The following is a 22500-nucleotide window of genomic DNA, read 5'->3' as shown; positions in this document are numbered from 1 at the left end:
GACAGTTGAGAAGGAGGTAAATTTACCTGGCATGACAGTTTGGGCAGCCATATCTCCATTAGGGATAATTGGACCCTTTTTCTTTGAGGGATCTGTCACTGCAGAAATTTACCTGGAATCATTTAATGAAATCATTTATTTCTACCTTCTTGTACACTGTAATACAAATGGCAAACAAACAATCAACTGACAGAAATATCTATATATATACACAAAGAATTAAGTTAAGCACCCCCCCCCGTTTTTTTACAACCTCGCACATTACAAGTTTGTTGTCGTCAAAACTGTGTAATATACCCATGATATTGCTATATTTTCTGGAGAAGTGATATTATGGTCACATAAAAACATAACAATCATGCCGTTTTCAATATTTTATTCTGAATAATTTAAGGTGAAATTTTTTGGGAATTTTAGGCATATTTTCACCTCAATTTAAGTATGGAGCTATAGGTCCATCACGGACAGTGTGGATGACGTTTATGTTTTCTAACGTACAGTCATTGTTCTGAGAAGACCTCTAGCGATCTTTGCGTCAATAACGTGTGTAGGACCCACGTGATCGGATCACTGACTCAACCCTACGTCTCATAGACCCTGTAAGCCGTCGTATGCGTTGCTGTGGCAGGTTGAACCCCCTCGAGCACGTTTGGGACATGTTGGGACGACAAATTGCGAAGATGGTCCCTCCAATAGCCAATCTGGATGAATTGGAACGTGCATTACATCGGGAATGGAACAACCTGCCACAGCAACGCATACGACGGCTTACAGGGTCTATGAGACGTAGGGTTGAGTCAGTGATCCGATCACGTGGGTCCTACACACGTTATTGACGCAAAGATCGCTAGAGGTCTTCTCAGAACAATGACTGTACGTTAGAAAACATAAACGTCATCCACACTGTCCGTGATGGACCTATAGCTCCATACTTAAATTGAGGTGAAAATATGCCTAAAATTCCCAAAAAATTTCACCTTAAATTATTCAGAATAAAATATTGAAAACGGCATGATTGTTATGTTTTTATGTGACCATAATATCACTTCTCCAGAAAATATAGCAATATCATGGGTATATTACACTGTTTTGACGACAACAAACTTGTAATGTGCGAGGTTGTAAAAAAACGGGGGGGGGTGCTTAACTTAATTCTTTGTGTATATATATATATAAACAGAAATCGGGCGCTACTTTTGACTCACCCTGTATATATATTGTTACTGATCGCGGTTTAGATGTTATGATGGGCCGAGCAGATGGTCCAACCGCGACCGTTACAGGATCCCCGACTCACCCGATTCACCCAGAACTTTGGCCGGATCGCACCGCGGCTGCTCAATGAGGGAAAAGACTAAAACGACGAATGCAAAGAGGAAAAGGAATAAAACGAGAAGACGGACAGAAGAGTAATTGGATTTATTGTACACACACAAGCAAAAAGGAGCAATCAAGTTTATTTACAACACATAAGACGCAGGTGACACAGTGCAAATACTAGCTTATACAGACTTAATTAACCCAGGACAGAACAAACAGAACAAACTCACGTACACAAGAAGGATGGAATGGCAGGAGGTGGATGGCTGGAGGGAGAGGAAGGTCCAAGGGGGTCCTGCAGCACGATCGGCGCATTTAGCAGCCGCCGTTCCTTTGCGGCCCTGCTCCAAACCGCCGTTCAGGCCCCAAGCTGCTGTTGTGGCTGCTGTGGACGTCGCGTGCTTTCCCAGGACTTGTCTGGCTCGTCTGGTCCAAACCCTCAACTCTTTCTTGGTCCACTCACTTCTCACCACCGACTCCTCACCGCAACCAACGCAACCACTGACCACCACCACCGACTCCTCACCGCAACCAACTGACCACCGACTCCACTGACTGACCAACTGACGACTCACTCCCGACCAACTCACGACCAACTCACTTGCTTTTTGCGTGCGTGCCTTTTATAGCGCCTCCAGCGATCAAGCCGCCGGCCTTCAGGACACGCCCATCGGTGTGCTCACCTCGGCCCTGGTTGGTCACGCGACCCTCTCGCTCCGCCCTTGATGACGACGGGCGGGCACGCCTTTCTTCCCCGACTCGAGCACATGTTCAATGGTGGTTTTGGAGGGGAGGTAATTGACAATCGAGGCTTGGCAATGACGAGAGGGGATGTAATTGAAATGGAGATTTTGGGGATGGGAATGAAAGGGGATCTATTCTCTTTCACTGGTGCAATGGAGTACTTCAATTAATGGGAGACACAGCCTTACCCTAAAACACAGAATAAGAGATAACTATCAAACAGGGGTATTCTATTATTTGGCTGACGTGTATGCTTGTGGACTAATTATGGGATGCCCTTTCACCTTTACACAGCTCCGGAGGCAGGGGGGCGCAGAATAAACAATAATAACAATTCACATAATCAAAAAAAATATACAGTTCTCATATCCGCAACAATATATATATATATATATATATATATATATATATATATATATATATATATATATATATATATATATATACACACACAATGTGTGTCATTCATATACACTCAAAATGATTAGAATTTCTTACCAACTTGTGGTGTAATGAGTACATTCATCATTGGTTTGAGTACAAATATACACTTCATAATCATACTCTAATGGAGCTGTGGCATATGTGTGTATGCATGTATGTAGCTGAAATGGCGTGGATTGCATTTTTCATAAATTTAAATTTTAGCATGACTGTTTTGAGGAAACTTAAGCTCGAATGATTGATAAATTGTAAAGATATATGTGCACACAAAATAATTTAAGTGGGGTGAAGCAATTGGTTCAGGTCCGTCTGTCCATCTTACCAGTTTTTGATTGAGATATGATTTACTTAAATTGAATGTTATATTTTGAACACGAATCGGAACATGAATCGGAAGACGAGTCTTTTATTTTAACATACTTCGGCTTCGAATTAGTCCTAATCTCACAGGCACAGTAAGGCGTGAGATAATATTTTCACTCCGTTGCCTGGCGCAATCAAAGAAACTTCAACAAAATTCACTTAACAAAATCAACGACGCAAAACTGACGCAGCCAACAAAATTGAAAGTCATTCCAAATAGGAAACTTACTGTTTTTAAGGACGTCATAAAGGACACAAACAATAACCACGAATAACTAATGTATGAGGTGTTGCATATATTCAGGGCCCTTAGGGATATTTTGGTTCAAATTCTTCCAAAAGCATCAAATTTGGCACAGATGTTGCCCATGCCATACTCTTTCGATTTTTGACGGGCGCCAAGGGCGGTATGATCCGGGGACCATACCGGTCCATCCCGCCATGTCACCTGACCTATGACATCATAATTAGGATATGCATCCAATCACATGGCGTACTATAAGTGGTCAAAGTTCAAAATGAATCGATCGAAAAATGAAGGCAGGGATCCATTTTTAAGGTTTTCATAAAATCCAATATGACCGCCAGGTCACATGACCTATGACGTCATATTTATGACATGTATACAATCATGTATACATGAACCCGGATCATGATCGCACAAAAATTTAATACAAGGATATGGCATACAGTTCATAAAACATCAAAATCCGTACCTTTGTAATTAGACTGATGAACTGCATATGCCTGAAAATAAGGAAATAGACATGTAAATATTTCCTCTAATTGTCAAAAATAAGGTCAGAGTTCGATTACCCAACCCAGAAACATAAAATGGTGAACCTCGCGTAAATCTTGACAAAAAACTCAAAAACCGACATGTTTGACTCAAAAATGACCTTGAGGGTTGACCTTGACCTCGAATCATCAAATTAACATCATACTTGGATTCCTCGACCTCAAAAACCCCTGAAAAGTGGTATCATACATGATTCCAACCCTTTTGGTTATTTAACTGATTTTCCTCTAATCCGGGTGGCGGCCATTTAGTATTTCGCCAATATGGGGCCCCCTGGGGGGGGCGCCCGTCTTGGCGCCCGTCAAAAATCGAAAGAGCATGGCATGGGCAACATCTGGGCCAAATTTGGTGCTTTTGGAAGAATTTGAACCAAATGGCCCCAAAATATCCCTAAGGGCCCTGACTAATAGGGTGATGTAATAGAAACTGTAGAAAATGGCGGTAAAAGCAGAATTCATTTATTTGTAAGACTTTTACAATCTCTATTTTATTTAACTTTAATTATATACTTGAACAATGTAGAACACAAATCATCTGTCATAACTCATAATACTTCCAAGAACCTCCAGTTTTGCAGTACTTCAGTTTAAATGAAGGTTCATTGGGGTTGTGAATATGGGTGGTATTGTGGACTACTTTAATGGCTCTAAACTTCCGTATTTTTTTTTTAATCGATGGTTAAAATTATTATTTTATTAAATTAAAGTATAGTACTGTATACACTGTACTTGAACACTGCATGGGGTATTGTGTTCTATGAACTCTATAGTTGGCTAAATTGTGGGTGTGACCACTTACTCCAGAAGGTCCTATTGATATATGAAGTCATTTCATTATTCATTATTAGCTTGGCAGACACATCTTGTCCTCCCAACCCTCTTGCCATGTGATTCTTAGAAGTGACACATTGTGGCAGCTTAAGACGAATGACCTATGACAATGTTTCCTGTAAATACAATTCCTATCTTTACATGTTACCACTGGATGCATAGGTGGAATGGGAATGGATTCTACTCCCAGCAGTCATTACATCACTGGTACAGAGACACAGATGGTGAGCTGGTGCATATATTGGGAGGAGCCCAGCTTGTGCTTACCAGCAGCTCACAGCTCCCCGTTCTGTATGAGTGGGACCGTGAGCTGCGGCTCTTCTCTCAGGGTCCACGTACCAACATACCAGATGTAGAAGATGCCGTAACTGTGAGAAGCTTCACACATGGCGAGCAGCTGTATTTGTGCCTCACACGCTACATCGGGGACTCAAAGGTGATATCTAACGACACATTTCAACCTGAAAATAATCAATGTCCCTCTTTGTTTCATCAATATTTTAATGATGTTCCACCTCAGTATTTTAATTGCATAAATTATATATTCAGCTTTAAAAGAAAAAATTAATACCCGGAATGAATATCTGTGATCTGGGCATGAGATGGTTATTTTTAATAACCATCCTTTAGCATCCTTTAGTACATCAGCACCCTAGCTAAACTCCAAATCCATGCCATCTCCAAAATGAGTCTCTAAACCCAATATAATGGGAAATGGCATCAGAAGAAGAGAGTTTATGATCAATCATGATTATTAAAAGTCGAATTAAATATGAAAATGTGCTTCATTTTGAAATCGGATCCGGCTTGTAGAATTTTTTAAGTGATTCTTCACCATTGGGAGATATGGCCAACCAGGTGGAGGTATGCTCTCTACCTAGTGCCGTTCTTGTTTACAACTGTATCTGTAGAAGCTTTAAATTTTTGATTATAAGATTTTAAAATAAAATTATTCTTGGGCGATTCTCACTGGTTTCCTGAATTCTGCAAATCTTCTGAAGTTCCATAATAATTTATCATTGGAAGATGATTTTTCTGGCAATAAGCTGTAGGGACTTTATTTTGAATGACTGCTGTGACTGGTGTGATATGCAGATCATGAAGTGGAACAAGTTGAGTTTCCAGGAGGTGCAGACAATGCCATCTCGTGGATCTATGCTGCTGCAACCAATCCATGTTGGTCTCAGGCAGTATGGTGTGCTGGGCAGTGACTTCGCCTTCTCACAGGTAGTGCACCTGTTATTCTTTCATTCCATCGGGCAGCTGAGGGTCAAAGAGCAAGCAATTGGAGCCCTATGTATTGCTCTGACAAAGGGTTAACACCCAAAATGTCAGCTTCTCCTTGCTTCCTACAGTAGTTAATATACCTTAATCAATATCTTAATGATTTCATCCATGAGATGACAATGAGCTACGGTCTGGAAGTATGAGAGGAAATAGCATGGCATGATGGAACTGGATGGTATTCTTAGAATACTTACCCTGAGCAGTCAACTTGGTGCGAGCCAACTCTTCTGTTTTTGAAGGTTTTTTTTTTCTTTGATCCAATATGGCTACCAGACCGTGTGAGTGATGACATCATAAGTTTATATTCTCCAATATAATTGTTGTGTAAAACACGCTGAAGAAATTTCAAACTGACCAGACTAACCATTGTCCCTGTCGAATTATGAGGTCATAATTAAGGCCACGATGATATCATCATTAACATATCTTATTCCCCATGGGGTGTACTTGACAATGAGCCATATTTCAATTTTTTTTCCATGGAGTGGGTTCAGAGATATAGAGGTGTGAAGTTTTTCTAAGACGGCACCCATACCACGTGACCTATGATGTCCTAATTATCACTACAATTCTACAGACAGAGGGCACACCTATGGTGAAAATTTCGTGTCAATCAGACCAACAATTGCAGATAATAAAATTCATAATGATCAGATAAGTGTTGTACTTGACGAATTATGATGTCATAATTAAGGTACCGATGACATCATCATTAACATATCTTATTCCCCATAGGGAGTACTTGACAATGAGCCTAGTTTCAATTTTATTCCATTGAGTGGTTTCAGAGATTATAGAGGTGTAATGTTTTTTCCAAGATGGCGTCCATACCATGTGACCTATGACATCATAATTATGAATAAAAACTTCTGCAGGCGGAGGTGCTCCTATGGTAAAATTTTGTGTTAATGACTAATGGTAAAAACAGTCTCTGTATCAGAAGTTGATCACGGAATTAAATTGGAAGTCCAGCTTTTTTAATGGACAATAAATATTTTACACTTTTTAGCCTTAAATTTGAGAGTTTGGAATAAGTAAATTTATTACATTGGCAATTTGGACTTAACAATTAATAATAAATAGCACCGCAAAGCGGGCGTAACCCCTCAGCCCATGCATGGTGGAAACCAATTTCAAGATGGCTGCCGTGGCGGCCATATTGAAAATCGCAGCGCGCCCATTTTCGAAAGGAACCTTCCTCTACTCAACCCCAACACACACTGCAAAAATGGATTTAATCGGACAAGCCGTTCTGCTCGAAATTGACGGAAACCAAAAGTTGACGGACGCCCGGACGACGCCCGTGACAATACCCCTTAGCCCAATTTGGGCCGAGGGGTGAAAAACTGTTCCACAAGACAATTTCAAAACAGGTATCCTCAGCTTTTGAAGACAGTTTCTCAGAGCAGAGAAGATTGCTTTTGGTCACAAAGGAACCCAGAACTGAACCCGATTTAAACTTTCGTATTTGAAAAGAAAGCACTCCCAAAAGTATAGATCACATCGATATTCACATTATCTTAGATCACATCACATTATCGATATTCTTAGATCACATCTGACTGGGATGGGATCGAAGAGGTTGTGTGTTCAAATTAACCTGAAGGCAGCAGTATTAAGAATTTGGATCCGAGGTTTCTGGTAACAAAGCTAGTCTCAAGAGAATGACAATGTTGGCAAAAATCCAGCTGGCTCATTATTGGCCTTCTTTTTGTCATTTACCCTTTATGCTCAAAGGGGAAATATGGCTGGGTAAGAAAGGTTTACCTTTAGAAATGCAGTGGTATATGTATATAAATCTCCCTAAGTTAAAATAAACTCATGTTCTTACTTTCTGTCCCTAATTCATGTATGTGCAATCTCTTTGTTAGTTTAATCCAATGTGCCTGCAGTGGGGTTTTGTTTGTATTGCGGTTGCATTGTCTAAATTGATTCCTTTGATTAGGCCAAAGTTAGAAATGAACAGAAAATAAAATCTAAATTATACTTTTTTGTGAACAGGTATTCCGCTGGGATGCTGACATCGATGCCTTTGTGAAACTGCAGGAGCTCAATGTGCAGGCTCCTCGGGCCTTCACTGTCGTGTCCATTGGGAAAGAAGATTTCCTCTTCGCTTCCAGCTTCACGTCCAAAACTGTTATCTATCGACACCACGTTGTAGACACAAGCCTCTGATCCTTTGGACTCTCAATTTGTTCAGTAATGTTTTTGCACCTCATGGTTCTTAAAGTGTAGGAATGCTGGGAGCCAGTAGCATGTGTTTGCTACTGAACTGCCACTCTCAAATGCATTTAATCGGTGTGTATTTGAACGTGGCAAGAGTGCAGACATCGACTTAGATCATACTGCAGTCTTCAACAAATAACATTAACCATGATATAAGGGGCATTCAAAAAGGTCTTGCAATGAAATACAACAGTCAAAGCAAAGAACCACCTTTGGAGGCCATTTTTCCCCGCAGAGCAGGGGTTGGTCTTTTTCGGGCACCGGGGTCCCCTTTTTGAAGCGATGTTTTATGGCCGGATTCCCTTCCTGCCGCCAACCCTGTTGGTCGCCTCTTGCGACACACAGGGAATTACCAGTGAACTGGTACTCAATTTGCCGACCTCGGAAGGATGACAGGCTGAGTCAACCCCCCTGGTGTAAATTCAGCGATTGAGGTGTTTTTATTTTTAAGGATATATGAAGTAGGAAAATAATTGATATTATTAATTATACATATATATATATGAGTTAGTTGAATTTTTTTTAAACTTGGTGTTTCTTTGACTGTTGTATCTCATTGTCAGAATATTATGAGCGCTTCTCATACTCGCATGCCCTTGTGGGCAACAAACCTCTTTTGTCACCCTCAAGAATACCAGTTCTTCACATGAACTGCTACATTTGCCTTTATGCAATTTGCTTTCAAATGTATAAGTTACAAACAAACATAAATTCTACAAAAATAAATATGCATATTTGTATATTTAATATAAATCACTTAACCTTTGGTACTATATAGGATATGGTGTGATGGTTATTAATCTGGCAGCGAAAGAGTAAAACATTTTTACAACAAAAAGGCCATTTTCATGTCGGAATCAGGCGTGGCGTACCACAAGACCATATCAGATCTATTAGTCATTAAACTCATTGAAATCCATAATTATTCCTTTCCCAAACTTTATATAGTTGAAAAAGGACTACCATCTCTGATTTCCAGCAGAAGTGTACTTTTTGCTTTGAATTAACTGTTTCATCGGTTTCTCTTTTTGGAAGTGTAAGTCTCATTTTTTTTGGCTTTTCATCAAAATGTGCAAATTCTCATCAAACAACAACGATTTGTAGTTTGTTTAAAAAAAATCAAAGAATCAAGCAGGAAACTTAAAGGTACAAAATGTAGATAGATACTTTATATGTATAAATACGGATTCGCTTCACATTTTAATTGAGTCTTCATAACTGATAATTCTGAAAAAAAACATAGCAGGCGTGAACATATCTACTCAGTCAAATGAAATAAAATGAATTATTTACTCTTATCATTCCATCAGCTCAAAAACTTCTAAAGCATAAGGTGGTTTTGTGAACTTTTTTATCCCTGTCAAACCCCTGGGAATACAAATTAAATGACTTTCAAAGTAATTTTTTGCAAACAGTTTATTCCAAATCACTGCAATAACTCAAGGATGTGTGACAACAACGGCCTGCAATCCCAAGTGCTGCACTATACTTGTGTTCTGAGCCAGTATTTATTTACGTTTTCAGAATATTCAAATGATTTGGATCGACGTAATTAGTCAGTGTTGATTTTATTAAGAAGCTTGCAGAAATTAAGAGTTCTTGCATGAAAATGTTAAATAACAAGGACAGATACATTCAAAGTACACCGCCTCCATGCCAAATAAATAAATAACATCCTCCAGCGTGGCATTGCCGGGACGCCTTCTGCAAAATGCAATACCGCCATGCAGCACATAGAGACTGTATTTGGAGGGAGAGGTGTGCAATAATTGATTGATTAATTGCATAATTAAAATCAATAAATAATAATCATAAAATATTTTCTTAATCAATTGGCCAATAGCATACCTAAACCACCAGTGCTTCATCTGAAGCTGTAACTTTTAGAAAATTAATTAAATAGGTCATTAATCGAAAAAATTAAATAATTTATTGATTAATTAATAAATAATGAATCGATTAATTGATTAATCAATGTATCAAAAATTCCCTTTCCAGTCAAATCACTTGGTCATTGTCGTGTCCAAATATCAGCTTCCTAACTCAAAAGGTTCCTGAGATATTGCCTAGATGAGAAAGAAAATAAATAAATAATCATAAAATAAGAAAATAATTAATCAATTGGCTAATAGCATACTAAACCACCAGTGCTTCATCTGAAGCTGTAACTTTTAGAAAATTAATTAAATAAGTCATAAATCGCAAAAATTATATAATGAATTTATTAATCAATAAATCAAAAATATCCTTGATAGCCACATCACTTGGTCACTGTCATGTCCAAATATCAGCTTCCTAGCTCAAATGGTGCCTGAGATATTGCCCAGATGAGAGAGAAAAGAAATAAATGACTAATAATTAAAATAAATAAATAATAATCATAAAAATTTAAATAATTAATCAATTGGCGAATGGAATACATAAACCACCACCATTTCATCTGAATCTGTAACTTTAAAAAAAAAAGTATTCTGTCATTAATCGAATAATTAAATAATTAATCGATTAATTGATAAATCAAAAATAGCCTTTGCAGCCAAATCACTTGGTCATTGGCATGTCCAAATATCATCTTCCTAACTCAAAAGGTGCCTGAGATAATGCCCAGAAGAGAAAGGAAATGTATAAGTACTAAATTAATCGATAATAATTAAGTAACTAATCAATTAATTGATTAATCAAAAAACAAAATCACCGTTTTTGACAAAGTACTTACTCACTATTATGCCCAAATTTCAGCTTCCTAGCTCAAATGATGGCTGAGATATCGCCCAGACAAACAAACAAACAAACAAGGAAACAAACAAACAACCAGAGTGAAAACTGAGTACTCCCTGTCAGCGTGCGTCATGGCCGAGCCCCATTCGGTGCCCGGCAATGACGTTATGCAGCGCCTGGAGGTGGCATAGGAAAGGAGCGGTGTACAACAAGAAAACAAACAACCAGAGTGAAAACTGAGTACTCCCTGTCAGCGTGCGTCATGGCCGAGCCCCATTCGGTGCCCGGCAATGACGTTATGCAGCGCCTGGAGGTGGCATAGGAAAGGAGCGGTGTACAATAGTTTTGTTTTAAACACTGAAGGGTTAGAGTGCAATTTCCTTCCACATGTGAAGATATATTATTTTACCTTTATTGCAACAATATTAAATCTTTCAGTGAATGACTAATGAGAATGAAACACATTTTATGCACTTACATGAAGCATTGATCAAAATAATGAAGGATAATTTGAATAATCCATGCCGCTATTTCAAACTACCGTCAATAAATAATAAAATGATTTATATGAGTTCATTTTTTCATTCATTCACTTACACATCTGGTGTGAAATGGTATGCAGATCCACCCATACATTTGACAAAGCACACATCACTCACAATAAGTCGGAATTTATCTATCTGTCTAAGAAGTGAATTATTGCAGAATTTGAATTATTGTCACCTGGTGACATCATCTTTGCTCTTTACTTTTTCGGGTTTCTTCTGATGACTTCAATGCAGTGTTTGGTCTTCTGTTTGATCGTGAATGTTTTTTTATGGCTGAGAACCAAATCTGGACAGATCTCCACTCCATTCTCCATCTCCATCTCCAAAAAAAAAAAAAAAAAAAAAATTACAAGGAACCGATATGACTGAAACCCCTTCTTCTGAACAGCGAGAGGCATTTCAACCTCAGCGGTAAGGGCAATGCCCAAACAGCTCACTGGTAAGGGAAATGCCTAAACAACAGCTCACTGGTAAGGGAAATGCCTAAACAGCTCACTGGTAAGAGAAATGCCTAAACAACAGCTCAGCTGTAAGGGAAATGCCCAAACAACAGCACAGCGGTAATGGCAATGCCTAAACAACAGCTCACTGGTAAGGGAAATGCCCAAACAACAGCTCACTGGTAAGGGAAATGCCCAAACAGCTCACTGGTAAGGACAATGCCTAAACAACAGCTCAGCGGTACGGGAAATGCCTAAACAACAGCTCACTGGTAAGGGCAATGCCTAAACAACAGCTCAGCGGTAAGGGCAATGCCCAAACAACAGCTCACTGGTAAGGGAAATGCCCAAACAGCTCACTGGTAAGGGCAATGCCCAAACAACAGCTCACTGGTAAGGGAAATACCCAAACAACAGCTCACTGGTAAGGGCAATGCCTAAACAACAGCTCAGCGGTAAGGGAAATGCACAAACAACAACTCAGCGGTAAGGGAAATGCCCAAACAACAGCTCAGCGGTAATGGCAGTGCCCAAACAACAGCTCACTGGTAAGGGAAATGCCCAAACAACAGCTCAGCGGTAAGGGAAATGCCCAAACAACAGCTCAGCGGTAAGGGAAATGCCCAAACAACAGCTCAGCGGTAATGGCAATGCCCAAACAACAGCTCACTGGTAAGGGAAATGCCCAAACAACAGCTCAGCGGTAAGGGAAATGCCCAATCAACAGCTCAGCGGTAAGGGAAATGCCCAAACAACAGCTCAGCGGTAAGGGAAATGCCCAAACAACAGCCCAGCAGTAAGGGCAATGCCCAAACAACAGCTCACTGGTAAGGGCAATGCCCAAACAACACCTGAGCGGTAAGGGAAATGCCCAAACAACCGCTCAGCGGTAATGGCAATGCCCAAACAACAGCTCAGCGGTAAGGGAAATGCCTAAACAACAGCTCACTGGTAAGGGAAATGCCTAAACAACAGCTCACTGGTAAGGGAAATGCCTAAACAACAGCTCACTGGTAAGGGAAATGCCTAAACAGCTCACTGGTAAGGGAAATGCCTAAACAACAGCTCACTGGTAAGGGAAATGCCCAAACAACAGCTCACTAGTAAGTGAAATGCCCAAACAACAGCTCAGCGGTAAGGGAAATGCCCAAACAACAGCTCAGCGGTAAGGGAAATGCCGAAACAACAGCTCAGCGGTAATGGCAATGCCTAAACAACAGCTCACTGGTAAGGGAAATGCCCAAACAACAGCTCAGCGGTAAGGGAAATGCCCAAACAACAGCTCAGTGGTAAGGTAAATGCCCAAACAACAGCTCAGTGGTAAGGGAAATGCCTAAACAACAGCTCACTGGTAAGGGCAATGCCTAAACAGCTCACTGGTAAGGGAAATGCCCAAACAACAGCTCACTAGTAAGTGAAATGCCCAAACAACAGCTCAGCGGTAAGGGAAATGCCCAAACAACAGCTCAGCGGTAAGGGAAATGCCGAAACAACAGCTCAGCGGTAATGGCAATGCCTAAACAACAGCTCACTGGTAAGGGAAATGCCCAAACAACAGCTCAGCGGTAAGGGAAATGCCCAAACAACAGCTCAGTGGTAAGGTAAATGCCCAAACAACAGCTCAGTGGTAAGGGAAATGCCTAAACAACAGCTCACTGGTAAGGGCAATGCCTAAACAGCTCACTGGTAAGGGAAATGCCCAAACAACAGCTCAGCTGTAAGGGAAATGCCCAAACAACAGCACAGCGGTAATGGCAATGCCTAAACAACAGCTCACTGGTAAGGGAAATGCCTAAACAACAGCTCACTGGTAAGGGAAATGCCCAAACAACAGCTCACTGGTAAGGGCAATGCCCAAACAACACCTGAGCGGTAAGGGAAATGCCCAAACAACCGCTCAGCGGTAATGGCAATGCCCAAACAACAGCTCAGCGGTAAGGGAAATGCCTAAACAACAGCTCACTGGTAAGGGAAATGCCTAAACAACAGCTCACTGGTAAGGGAAATGCCTAAACAACAGCTCACTGGTAAGGGAAATGCCTAAACAGCTCACTGGTAAGGGAAATGCCTAAACAACAGCTCACTGGTAAGGGAAATGCCCAAACAACAGCTCACTAGTAAGTGAAATGCCCAAACAACAGCTCAGCGGTAAGGGAAATGCCCAAACAACAGCTCAGCGGTAAGGGAAATGCCGAAACAACACAGCTCAGCGGTAATGGCAATGCCTAAACAACAGCTCACTGGTAAGGGAAATGCCCAAACAACAGCTCAGCGGTAAGGGAAATGCCCAAACAACAGCTCAGTGGTAAGGTAAATGCCCAAACAACAGCTCAGTGGTAAGGGAAATGCCTAAACAACAGCTCACTGGTAAGGGCAATGCCTAAACAACAGCTCACTGGTAAGGGAAATGCCCAAACAACAGCTCAGCGGTAAGGGAAATGCCCAAACAACAGCACAGCGGTAATGGCAATGCCTAAACAACAGCTCACTGGTAAGGGAAATGCCTAAACAACAGCTCACTGGTAAGGGAAATGCCCAAACAACAGCTCACTGGTAAGGGAAATGCCCAAACAACAGCTCAGTGGTAAGGGAAATGCCTAAACAACAGCTCACTGGTAAGGGAAATGCCCAAACAACAGCTCACTGGTAAGGGAAATGCCTAAACAACAGCTCACTGGTAAGGGCAATGCCTAAACAACAGCTCACTGGTAAGGGAAATGCCCAAACAACAGCTCAGCGGTAAGGGAAATGCCCAAACAACAGCTCAACGGTAAGGGAAATGCCCAAACAACAGCTCAGTGGTAATGGCAATGCCCAAACAACAGCTCACTGGTAAGGGAAATGCCCAAACAACAGCTCAGCGGTAAGGGAAATGCCCAAACAACAGCTCCGGTAATTGCAATGCCCAAACAACAGCTCAACGGTAAGGGAAATGCCCAAACAACAGCTCAGCAGTAAGGGAAATGCCTAAACAACAGCTCACTGGTAAGGGAAATGCCTAAACAACAGCTCACTGGTAAGGGAAATGCCTAAACAACAGCTCACTGGTAAGGGAAATGCCCAAACAATAGCTCATTGGTAAGGGAAATGCCCAAACAACAGCTCAGCGGTAAGGGAAATGCCCAAACAACAGCTCAGTGGTAATGGCAATGCCCAAACAACAGCTCACTGGTAAGGGAAATGCCCAAACAACAGCTCAGTGGTAAGGGAAATGCCCAAACAACAGCCTACTGGTAAGGGCAATGCCTAAACAACAGCTCACTGGTAAGGGAAATGCCTAAACAACAGCTCACTTGTAAGGGAAATGCCTAAACAACAGCTCACTGGTAAGGGCAATGCCTAAACAACAGCTCAGCGTTAATGGCAATGCCCAAGCAACAGTTCAGCGTTAATGGCAATGCCCAAACAACAGCTCAGCCATAATGGCAATGCCCAAACAACAGCTCACTGGTAAGGGCAATGCCCAAACAACAGCTCACTGATAAGGGCAATGCCTAAACAACAGTTCAGCGTTAATGGCAATGCCTAAACAACAGCTCAGCCATAATGGCAATGCCCAAACAACAGCTCACTGGTAAGGGCAATGCCCAAACAACAGCTCACTGGTAAGGGCAATGCCCAAACAACAGCTGAGCGGTAATGGCAATGCCCAAACAACAGCAAAGCACGTCATACCAGGTCGATTATGCTTGCATTTTGCAAGGAGATGTATAAATCTATTAAATGAAGAATGAGTGAGCAGCATGAGCTTTTTATTTACCATCGGTGATGTCATAAACATCAACATCATAACATGTGTAGGAAGAGTGACAAACCTTCCACAAAACTGCTAACTATCAGCTTCGTTAAATTCAAGTACACTCGACCACAGGTTTATGTTCCTGGCAACCTTTGTAAAATTTGAGATCTCCATTTAAATAAGCCTTTTTGTAAAAATAGGTTCTGTTCCAGACACATACCTATCACCAATAACCGTAATTTTATTCATAATTAGGTAAACCAGAAAATATGGCAAACATTTATATTGGTGAGTCAGTGCTGAGAAAGAGCTTTATATATTTGATGAAGTGGATTGTTTGCATTCTTCATGCAGCTAAAAAAACTCAATAATGAATGAATGAACTCTTTGTTTAACCTTTCTTGGGTCACGTGACGTGCCAGGAGTAGCGCTATGCTTGAGTCAGTTTTGTTTATGGAGATTTTCCTTTACGCCGACAGTTTTGTTTATGGAGATTTTCGTTTATGCCGAGTTTTGTTTATGGAGATTTTCCTTTACGCCGACAGTTTTGTTTATGGAGATTTTCCTTTACGCCGACAGTTTTGTTTATGGAGATTTTCGTTTACGCTGACAGTTTTGTTTATTGAGATTTTCGTTTACGCCGACAGTTTTGTTTATGGAGATTTTCCTTTACGCCGACAGTTTTGTTTATGGAGATTTTCCTTTACGCCGACAGTTTTGTTTATGGAGATTTTCGTTTACGCTGACAGTTTTGTTTATTGAGATTTTCGTTTACGCCGACAGTTTTGTTTATGGAGATTTTCCTTTACGCCGACAGTTTTGTTTATGGAGATTTTCGTTTACGCCGAGTTTTGTTTATGGAGATTTTCGTTTATGCCGAGTTTTGTTTATGGAGATTTTCGTTTATGCCGAGTTTTGTTTATGGAGATTTTCGTTTATGCCGAGTTTTGTTTATGGAGATTTTCCTTTACGCCGACAGTTTTTGTTATGGAGATTTTCCTTTACGCCGACAGTTTTGTTCATGGAGATTTTCGTTTACGCCGAGTTTTGTTTATGGAGATTTTCGTTTATGCCGAGTTTTGTTTATGGAGATTTTCGTTTATGCCGAGTTTTGTTTATGGAGATTTTCGTTTATGCCGAGTTTTGTTTATGGAGATTTTCCTTTACGCCGACAGTTTTTGTTTATGGAGATTTTCCTTTACGCCGACAGTTTTGTTCATGGAGATTTTCGTTTACGCCGAGTTTTGTTTATGGAGATTTTCGTTTATGCCGAGTTTTGTTTATGGAGATTTTCGTTTACGCTGACAGTTTTGTTCATGGAGATTTTCGTTTACGCCGACAGTTTTGTTTATGGAGATTTTCGTTTATGCTGACAGTTTTGTTTATGGAGATTTTCGTTTATGCTGACAGTTTTGTTTATGGAGATTTTCGTTTACGCCGACAGTTTTGTTCATGGAGATTTTCGTTTACGCCGACAGTTTTGTTTATGGAGATTTTCGTTTATGCTGACAGTTTTGTTTATGGAGATTTTCGTTTATGCTGACAGTTTTGTTTATGGAGATTTTCGTTTATGCTGACAGTTTTGTTTATGGAGATTTTCGTTTATGCTGACAGTTTTGTTTATGGAGATTTTCGTTTACGCTGACAGTTTTTGTTCATGGAGATTTTCGTTTACGCTGACAGTTTTGTTTATGGAGATTTTCGTTTATGCTGACAGTTTTGTTTATGGAGATTTTCGTTTACGCTGACAGTTTTGTTTATGGAGATTTTCGTTTACGCCGACAGTTTTGTTTATGGAGATTTTCGTTTATGCTGACAGTTTTGTTTATGGAGATTTTCGTTTACGCTGACAGTTTTGTGATTTTTATGCCTCCGCTGACGAAGTCTCCGGCATTATGTTTTCAGTTTGTCTGTCCGTCCATCCGTGATAGGTGTTTGTTACCGCAATAACTTGAGAACAGCGGAAGGGATCTTAGTCAAACTTGGTGCAGTTATGTAATATAATAAGGTAAAGATAAACTGATTAGATTTTGGGGTCACGAGGTCAAATCTTAGAAAAAAAAATCCTGTTACCACGATAACGTGTGAACCAGTAATGGAATTCTGACCAAAATTGGTACAAGTATGTATTATATATAATGCAAAGATTAACTTATTTGATTTTGGGGTCAAGAGATCAAAGGTCAAAGTCTGCAATAGGTCCATAACTTGAGAATGGCTGACGGGATCTAGTTCAAACTTGGTGCAGGTATGTATAATGATGCAAAGATTAACTGATTCGATTTTAGTATCAAGAGGTCAAACGTAAGATGTCCCATCAGGTAAAAATTCTGTTACCAAGCTAACTTGTGAACTCGTCATTGGATTTTCACCAAACTTGGTAGAATTGGTTCACGAGTTATCAAACAGAGTGACCACTATATTCGTCATGGGTGTGTGTCTGTGTGTCTGTCTGTCCGCAGCATAACTACCCGATGATATCATCCGATCTTGATGAAACTTGGGTGGGGGGTTGATATCATGATCTAGTTGTGTCTAAAGTCCCTTTATATACAGAGTTGCGACATAGAGGGTCCGGAAAAATCTAGTCACGTGATTGCGTGGAGCCATTTTGAGTCGATCGCGGACAGGATCAGGATCGGACGCATATCGGTCAGCGTTTTAACGTTCCCGCTGTACGCAGCGTTCTCATTCGTGTTTTACATCGATTTTATGACAAAATGACAGGTTGTAGCGCCTGTGGGTGCGCAAATAGAACGGAGAAGGGATTCAAGATGTATAGATTTCCATCAGATGCTAAAAGACGGAAAATCTGGGAGAACAGTCAGTCGTGTTGGATGGAAAGTAACTTCTTCGTCAGTTCTCTGCCAGGTTAGTGTGATGGTGGTAATGGTCCCATATGCGTATATTTGTGTGCTGCGACAAAATTATGTAATTTGCTATAAAAGTGGAAGGTTACAGGTTCACGGTTTGAGTATTAATCGTAAATGAGTTCAAAGCCTTTCACAATGGTCTCTGAGACCTTCGTAAAACAAATAATAAAAGAAGTTTTTTTTTTGTACTTTCACATGGAAGATAGGATTATTGTCATTCAAAATTTTCAATGATGCTTCAGAAAGAATTTGCTAGAAACCAATTCATGCCAGTGATACAGTTGTATGCCACAACTGAGAAAGGGGGGGGGGGGGGGGCATGCATTGAATGTATGTATTTGTCTCTGTTGATTTGAATGTGTGAGGACATTAACTTGTGTTTGTGTATGTGACTTTCAATTTATAATTTGTATGTGTGTGCATTAGCACATGCGTGTATGTGTGTGTGTGTGATTGTAAATATGTAATTTGTATATGTATTAGAGAGAGAGAGAGAGTGTGTGTGTGTGTGTGTGTGTGTGTGTGTGTGTGTGAGTGAGTGAGAGAGAGTGTGTGTGTGTGTGTATGTGTGTGTGTGAGTGAGAGAGTGAGAGAGTGAGAGAGTGAGGGAGTGAGAGAGTGAGAGAGAGAGAGAGAGAGAGAGAGAGAGAGATATATATATATATATATAGGGAGGGAGAGAGGGAGCCAGGGGTAGGGGGGCTAATCTATTTTTGGTGGGATTAATATATGATCGGCAACATGCAGCAAAGTTTAGATTAATAATTTAAATATGAAAATTAAACAAACACAAATATATACCCACACACGATAAACAAGGTCAAACAACTGCAGAAATACAAAGATAACTCTTAACATTGTATTGTACATGTACATGTATAAGCAGGGAGGTGAGAGTTCGAGTCTCGCTCTCGCCTCCCTGAAATTAAAATGAGGCTGAAATAAGCAGCACGTGTACCTGTCTAGTTCATTCCTTCTTTGTCATGGTTCTAAATGTCTGTGACTGTTAAATCACAACCAGCTCTGTGATTTTCTTCTTTATCATATGGCTCTTAGTTGTCATAAATCTTCTATTTTGTCATCTTCACATAATTTGTTCATTATCAACATGGAAAAGACCATTCCCATCTCTCATACATAGAGAACATAATGGAATACACGGTTCAATGCACTAGCGCCATACGGCGGCTCCGCACTGAATGGACTCAAAATGGCGTCAAATCGTTAGTTGTCGCTACTCTCTCTATAAAGGGACTCTAGTTGTGTCCTGCCTAGAGTGGGCATATTGCGCCCATTGTGGGCGGAGCCAAGCCCAAAAAAGATGTCTTTTTAGGGGGTAATCGAGTTCAAGCTACATCTTCTCCGAGGGAGTTGGTGGTATCTGACAGGGGTTTCGGTATTTGGTTAGGCCAATGTCATGTGTCTAGCCCCACGGAGCTCGATTTTTCATTTTCGCCCCAAGGTCAAGGTCACAAGGTCACGAAATTTAGAAAAGTCGATTTTTGATGGTTTTATTACATTGTTTGCTTCCTGATTGGGTGAAATGTCATACATGATCTTATAATATCACATACATCATGAAATACAAGTTTTCCAACAAATTTCAGAATCTTCGACCTTTGACCTTTGAAGGTCACAAAGGTCAAATTTTAAAAGTTGTCAGAATCGAACCGAATTTTCGGTATTGTGTAGTTAACTAACCTCATAACGCAGCGCATTGGAGCCCTTTGTAAATAGGCATGTACACCGCATGTCGGGGGCCGACACCTGCCACGTGGGCCCCTGACCCCCCAGTCCGGGCCTGTTTCGGTTATAGTCCGTCCTTTGTCATTGAATACCGCTCGCTCGTGAACCATCGTTGTCTCCTGACTTGTTATATTTTATGATCCAAAGATAAAGTGATTCGATTTTGGGGGCAAATGGTCAAAGATCAGAGGTCATGTTAAGTTACAATTATTTTGTTACTGCGATAACTTGAGAACGGCTGAAGGGATCTTAGTCAAACTTGGTGCAGGTACACTACATGGCCAAAAGTAGGCGGACACCGCTTTTAATTCGTGGATTTGGCTGTTTCAGCCACAGCCATTGCTGACAGGTATATATAATCGAGCACACAGCTATGCAAGCTCCATAGACAAACATTGGCAGTGGAATGGGCCATACCAAAGAGCTCAGTGACTTTCAACGTGGCACCATCATAGGATGCCACCCTTCCAACAAGTCAGTTCGTCAAATTTCTGCCCTGCTAGAGTTGCCCCGGTCAACTGTAAGTGCTCTTATTGTGAAGTGGAAACGTCTAGGAGCAACAACAGCTCAGCCACGAAGTGGTAAGCCACACAAGCTCACAGAACGGGACCGCCGAGTGCTGAAGCACGTAGCACGTAAATATCGTCTGTCCTCAGTTGCAACACTCACTACCGAGTTCCAAACTGCCTCTGGAATCAATGTCAGCACAACAACTGTTCGTCGGGAGGTTCATGAAATGGGTTTCCATGGCAGAGCAGTCACACACAAGCCGAAGATCACCATGCGCAATGCCAAGCACCGGCTGCAGTGGTGTAAAGCTGGCCGCCATTGGACTCTGGAGCAGTGGAAATGCGTTCTCTGGAGTGATGAATCACGCTTCACCATCTGGCAGTCTGACGGACGAATCTGGGTTTGGCAGATGCCAGGAGAACGCTAACTGCCCGAATGCACAGTGCCAACTGTAAAGTTTGGTGGAGGAAGGATAATGGTCTGGGGCTGTTTTTCATGGTTCGGGCTGGGCCCCTTAGTTCCAGTGAAGGGAAATCTTAACACTACAGCTTACAATGACATTCTATACGATTGTGTGCTTCCAACTTTGTGGCAACAGTTTGGGGAAGGCCCTTTCCTGTTTCAGTATGACAATGCCCCCATGCACAAAGCAAAGTCCATACAGAAATGGTTTGTCGAGATCGGTGTGGAAGAACTTTACTGACCTGCACAGAGCCCTTACCTCAACCCCAATGAACACCTTTGGGATGAATTGGAATGTCGACTGCGAGCCAGGCCTAATCGCTCAACATCAGTGCCCGACCTCACTAATGCTCTTGTGGCTGAATGGAAGCAAATCCCCGCAGCAATGTTCCAAGATCTAGTGGAAAGCCTTCCCAGAAGAGTGTTATAGCAGCAATGGGGGATCAACTCCATATTAATACTCATGATTTTGGAAAGAGATGTTCGACGAGCACATATGGGTGTGATGTTCGGCTGTCCACATTCTTTTGGCCATGTAGTGTATGTTTAATGAGGTAAAGATGAACTGATTAGATTTTGGCATCACAGGTGAGGAGTGAGGTGATTTTGTGATTTTGGTGAGGTCAGAGGTCATGTCAGGTAAAATGTGATACTTGAGAACAGCTGAATGGATTTAAATCAAACTTGGTACAAGTATGTATAGGAACCACCTTTAGAGGCCATTTTCCCCACAGCCTTTTTGCCTTTTTTTGGCCTTTTTTTGGCACCTTGGTCCCCTTTTGAAGCAATGTTTTATGGCCGGATGCCCTTCCTGCCGCCAACCCTGTTCGTCGCCTCTTGCAACACACAGGGAATAACCAGTGAACTGGTGCTCAATTTGCCAACCTCGGAAGGATGGTCAGGCTGAGTCAACCCCCCTGGCGTTAATTCAGCGATCTACCGGGATTCAAACCCAGGATCCTAGGATCCCAAGCCAGCACCCTAACCGCTAATCCAACACCAGGCTTCGGTACAAGTATGTATAATGATGTAATAATGTGGGCGGAGGCATATCGGTCGACGTCATGACGTCAAAGAGTGTCGTTCTAGTTTTTCCTGGAATTTTACCTTTCAGTTACATCAGAATGCAAAATTTCAACTCTACAGCCCACCTACAAAATCCTAAACATTTATGTCAGTGTATCTGATTGGATTTGGATCATGAGTAAGTTAGTGGTTAGAAACAGCTTTATAATATTACTAGCTGAGGTACCCGGCTTCGCCCGGGTTGAATAAGAAGAAGACAAATATCTGATGAAAAGAACATGTATATTTTAGAGCAATATCACAGTACATTTCCTACATGACGTTTTGTCAATTTTCAATTTCTCAAAACCTCTTGGTATACAACATTTCTGGTTTTCTGACTTGGTGCCAAGACATATAGATTGCTTGGTTTTCCAACCCTCGAG

General features: G+C 41.1%; 1 protein-coding gene across 1 annotated transcript in view; it reads left to right on the top strand.

Moving 5' to 3' along the window:
- Window positions 1-8843, top strand: part of LGI1 (leucine rich glioma inactivated 1) — a 61871-nt gene extending 53028 nt beyond the window's left edge. Inside the window, exons 10-12 of the mRNA XM_068110356.2 lie at window positions 4663-4936; window positions 5596-5727; window positions 7789-8843. Of these exons, the coding sequence (XP_067966457.2) occupies window positions 4663-4936; window positions 5596-5727; window positions 7789-7962 (580 nt within the window). The 3' untranslated portion in view covers window positions 7963-8843. The remainder of the gene's footprint in view (window positions 1-4662; window positions 4937-5595; window positions 5728-7788) is intronic.
- Window positions 8844-22500: the final 13657 nt, after the last annotated feature.

This window comes from Myxine glutinosa, chromosome 3 (assembly GCF_964187855.1).
Source record: "Myxine glutinosa chromosome 3, kmMyxGlut1.1, whole genome shotgun sequence".
Classification (NCBI taxonomy): Eukaryota; Metazoa; Chordata; class Myxini; order Myxiniformes; family Myxinidae; genus Myxine; species Myxine glutinosa.
This window is presented reverse-complemented; position numbering and strand designations above follow the sequence as displayed.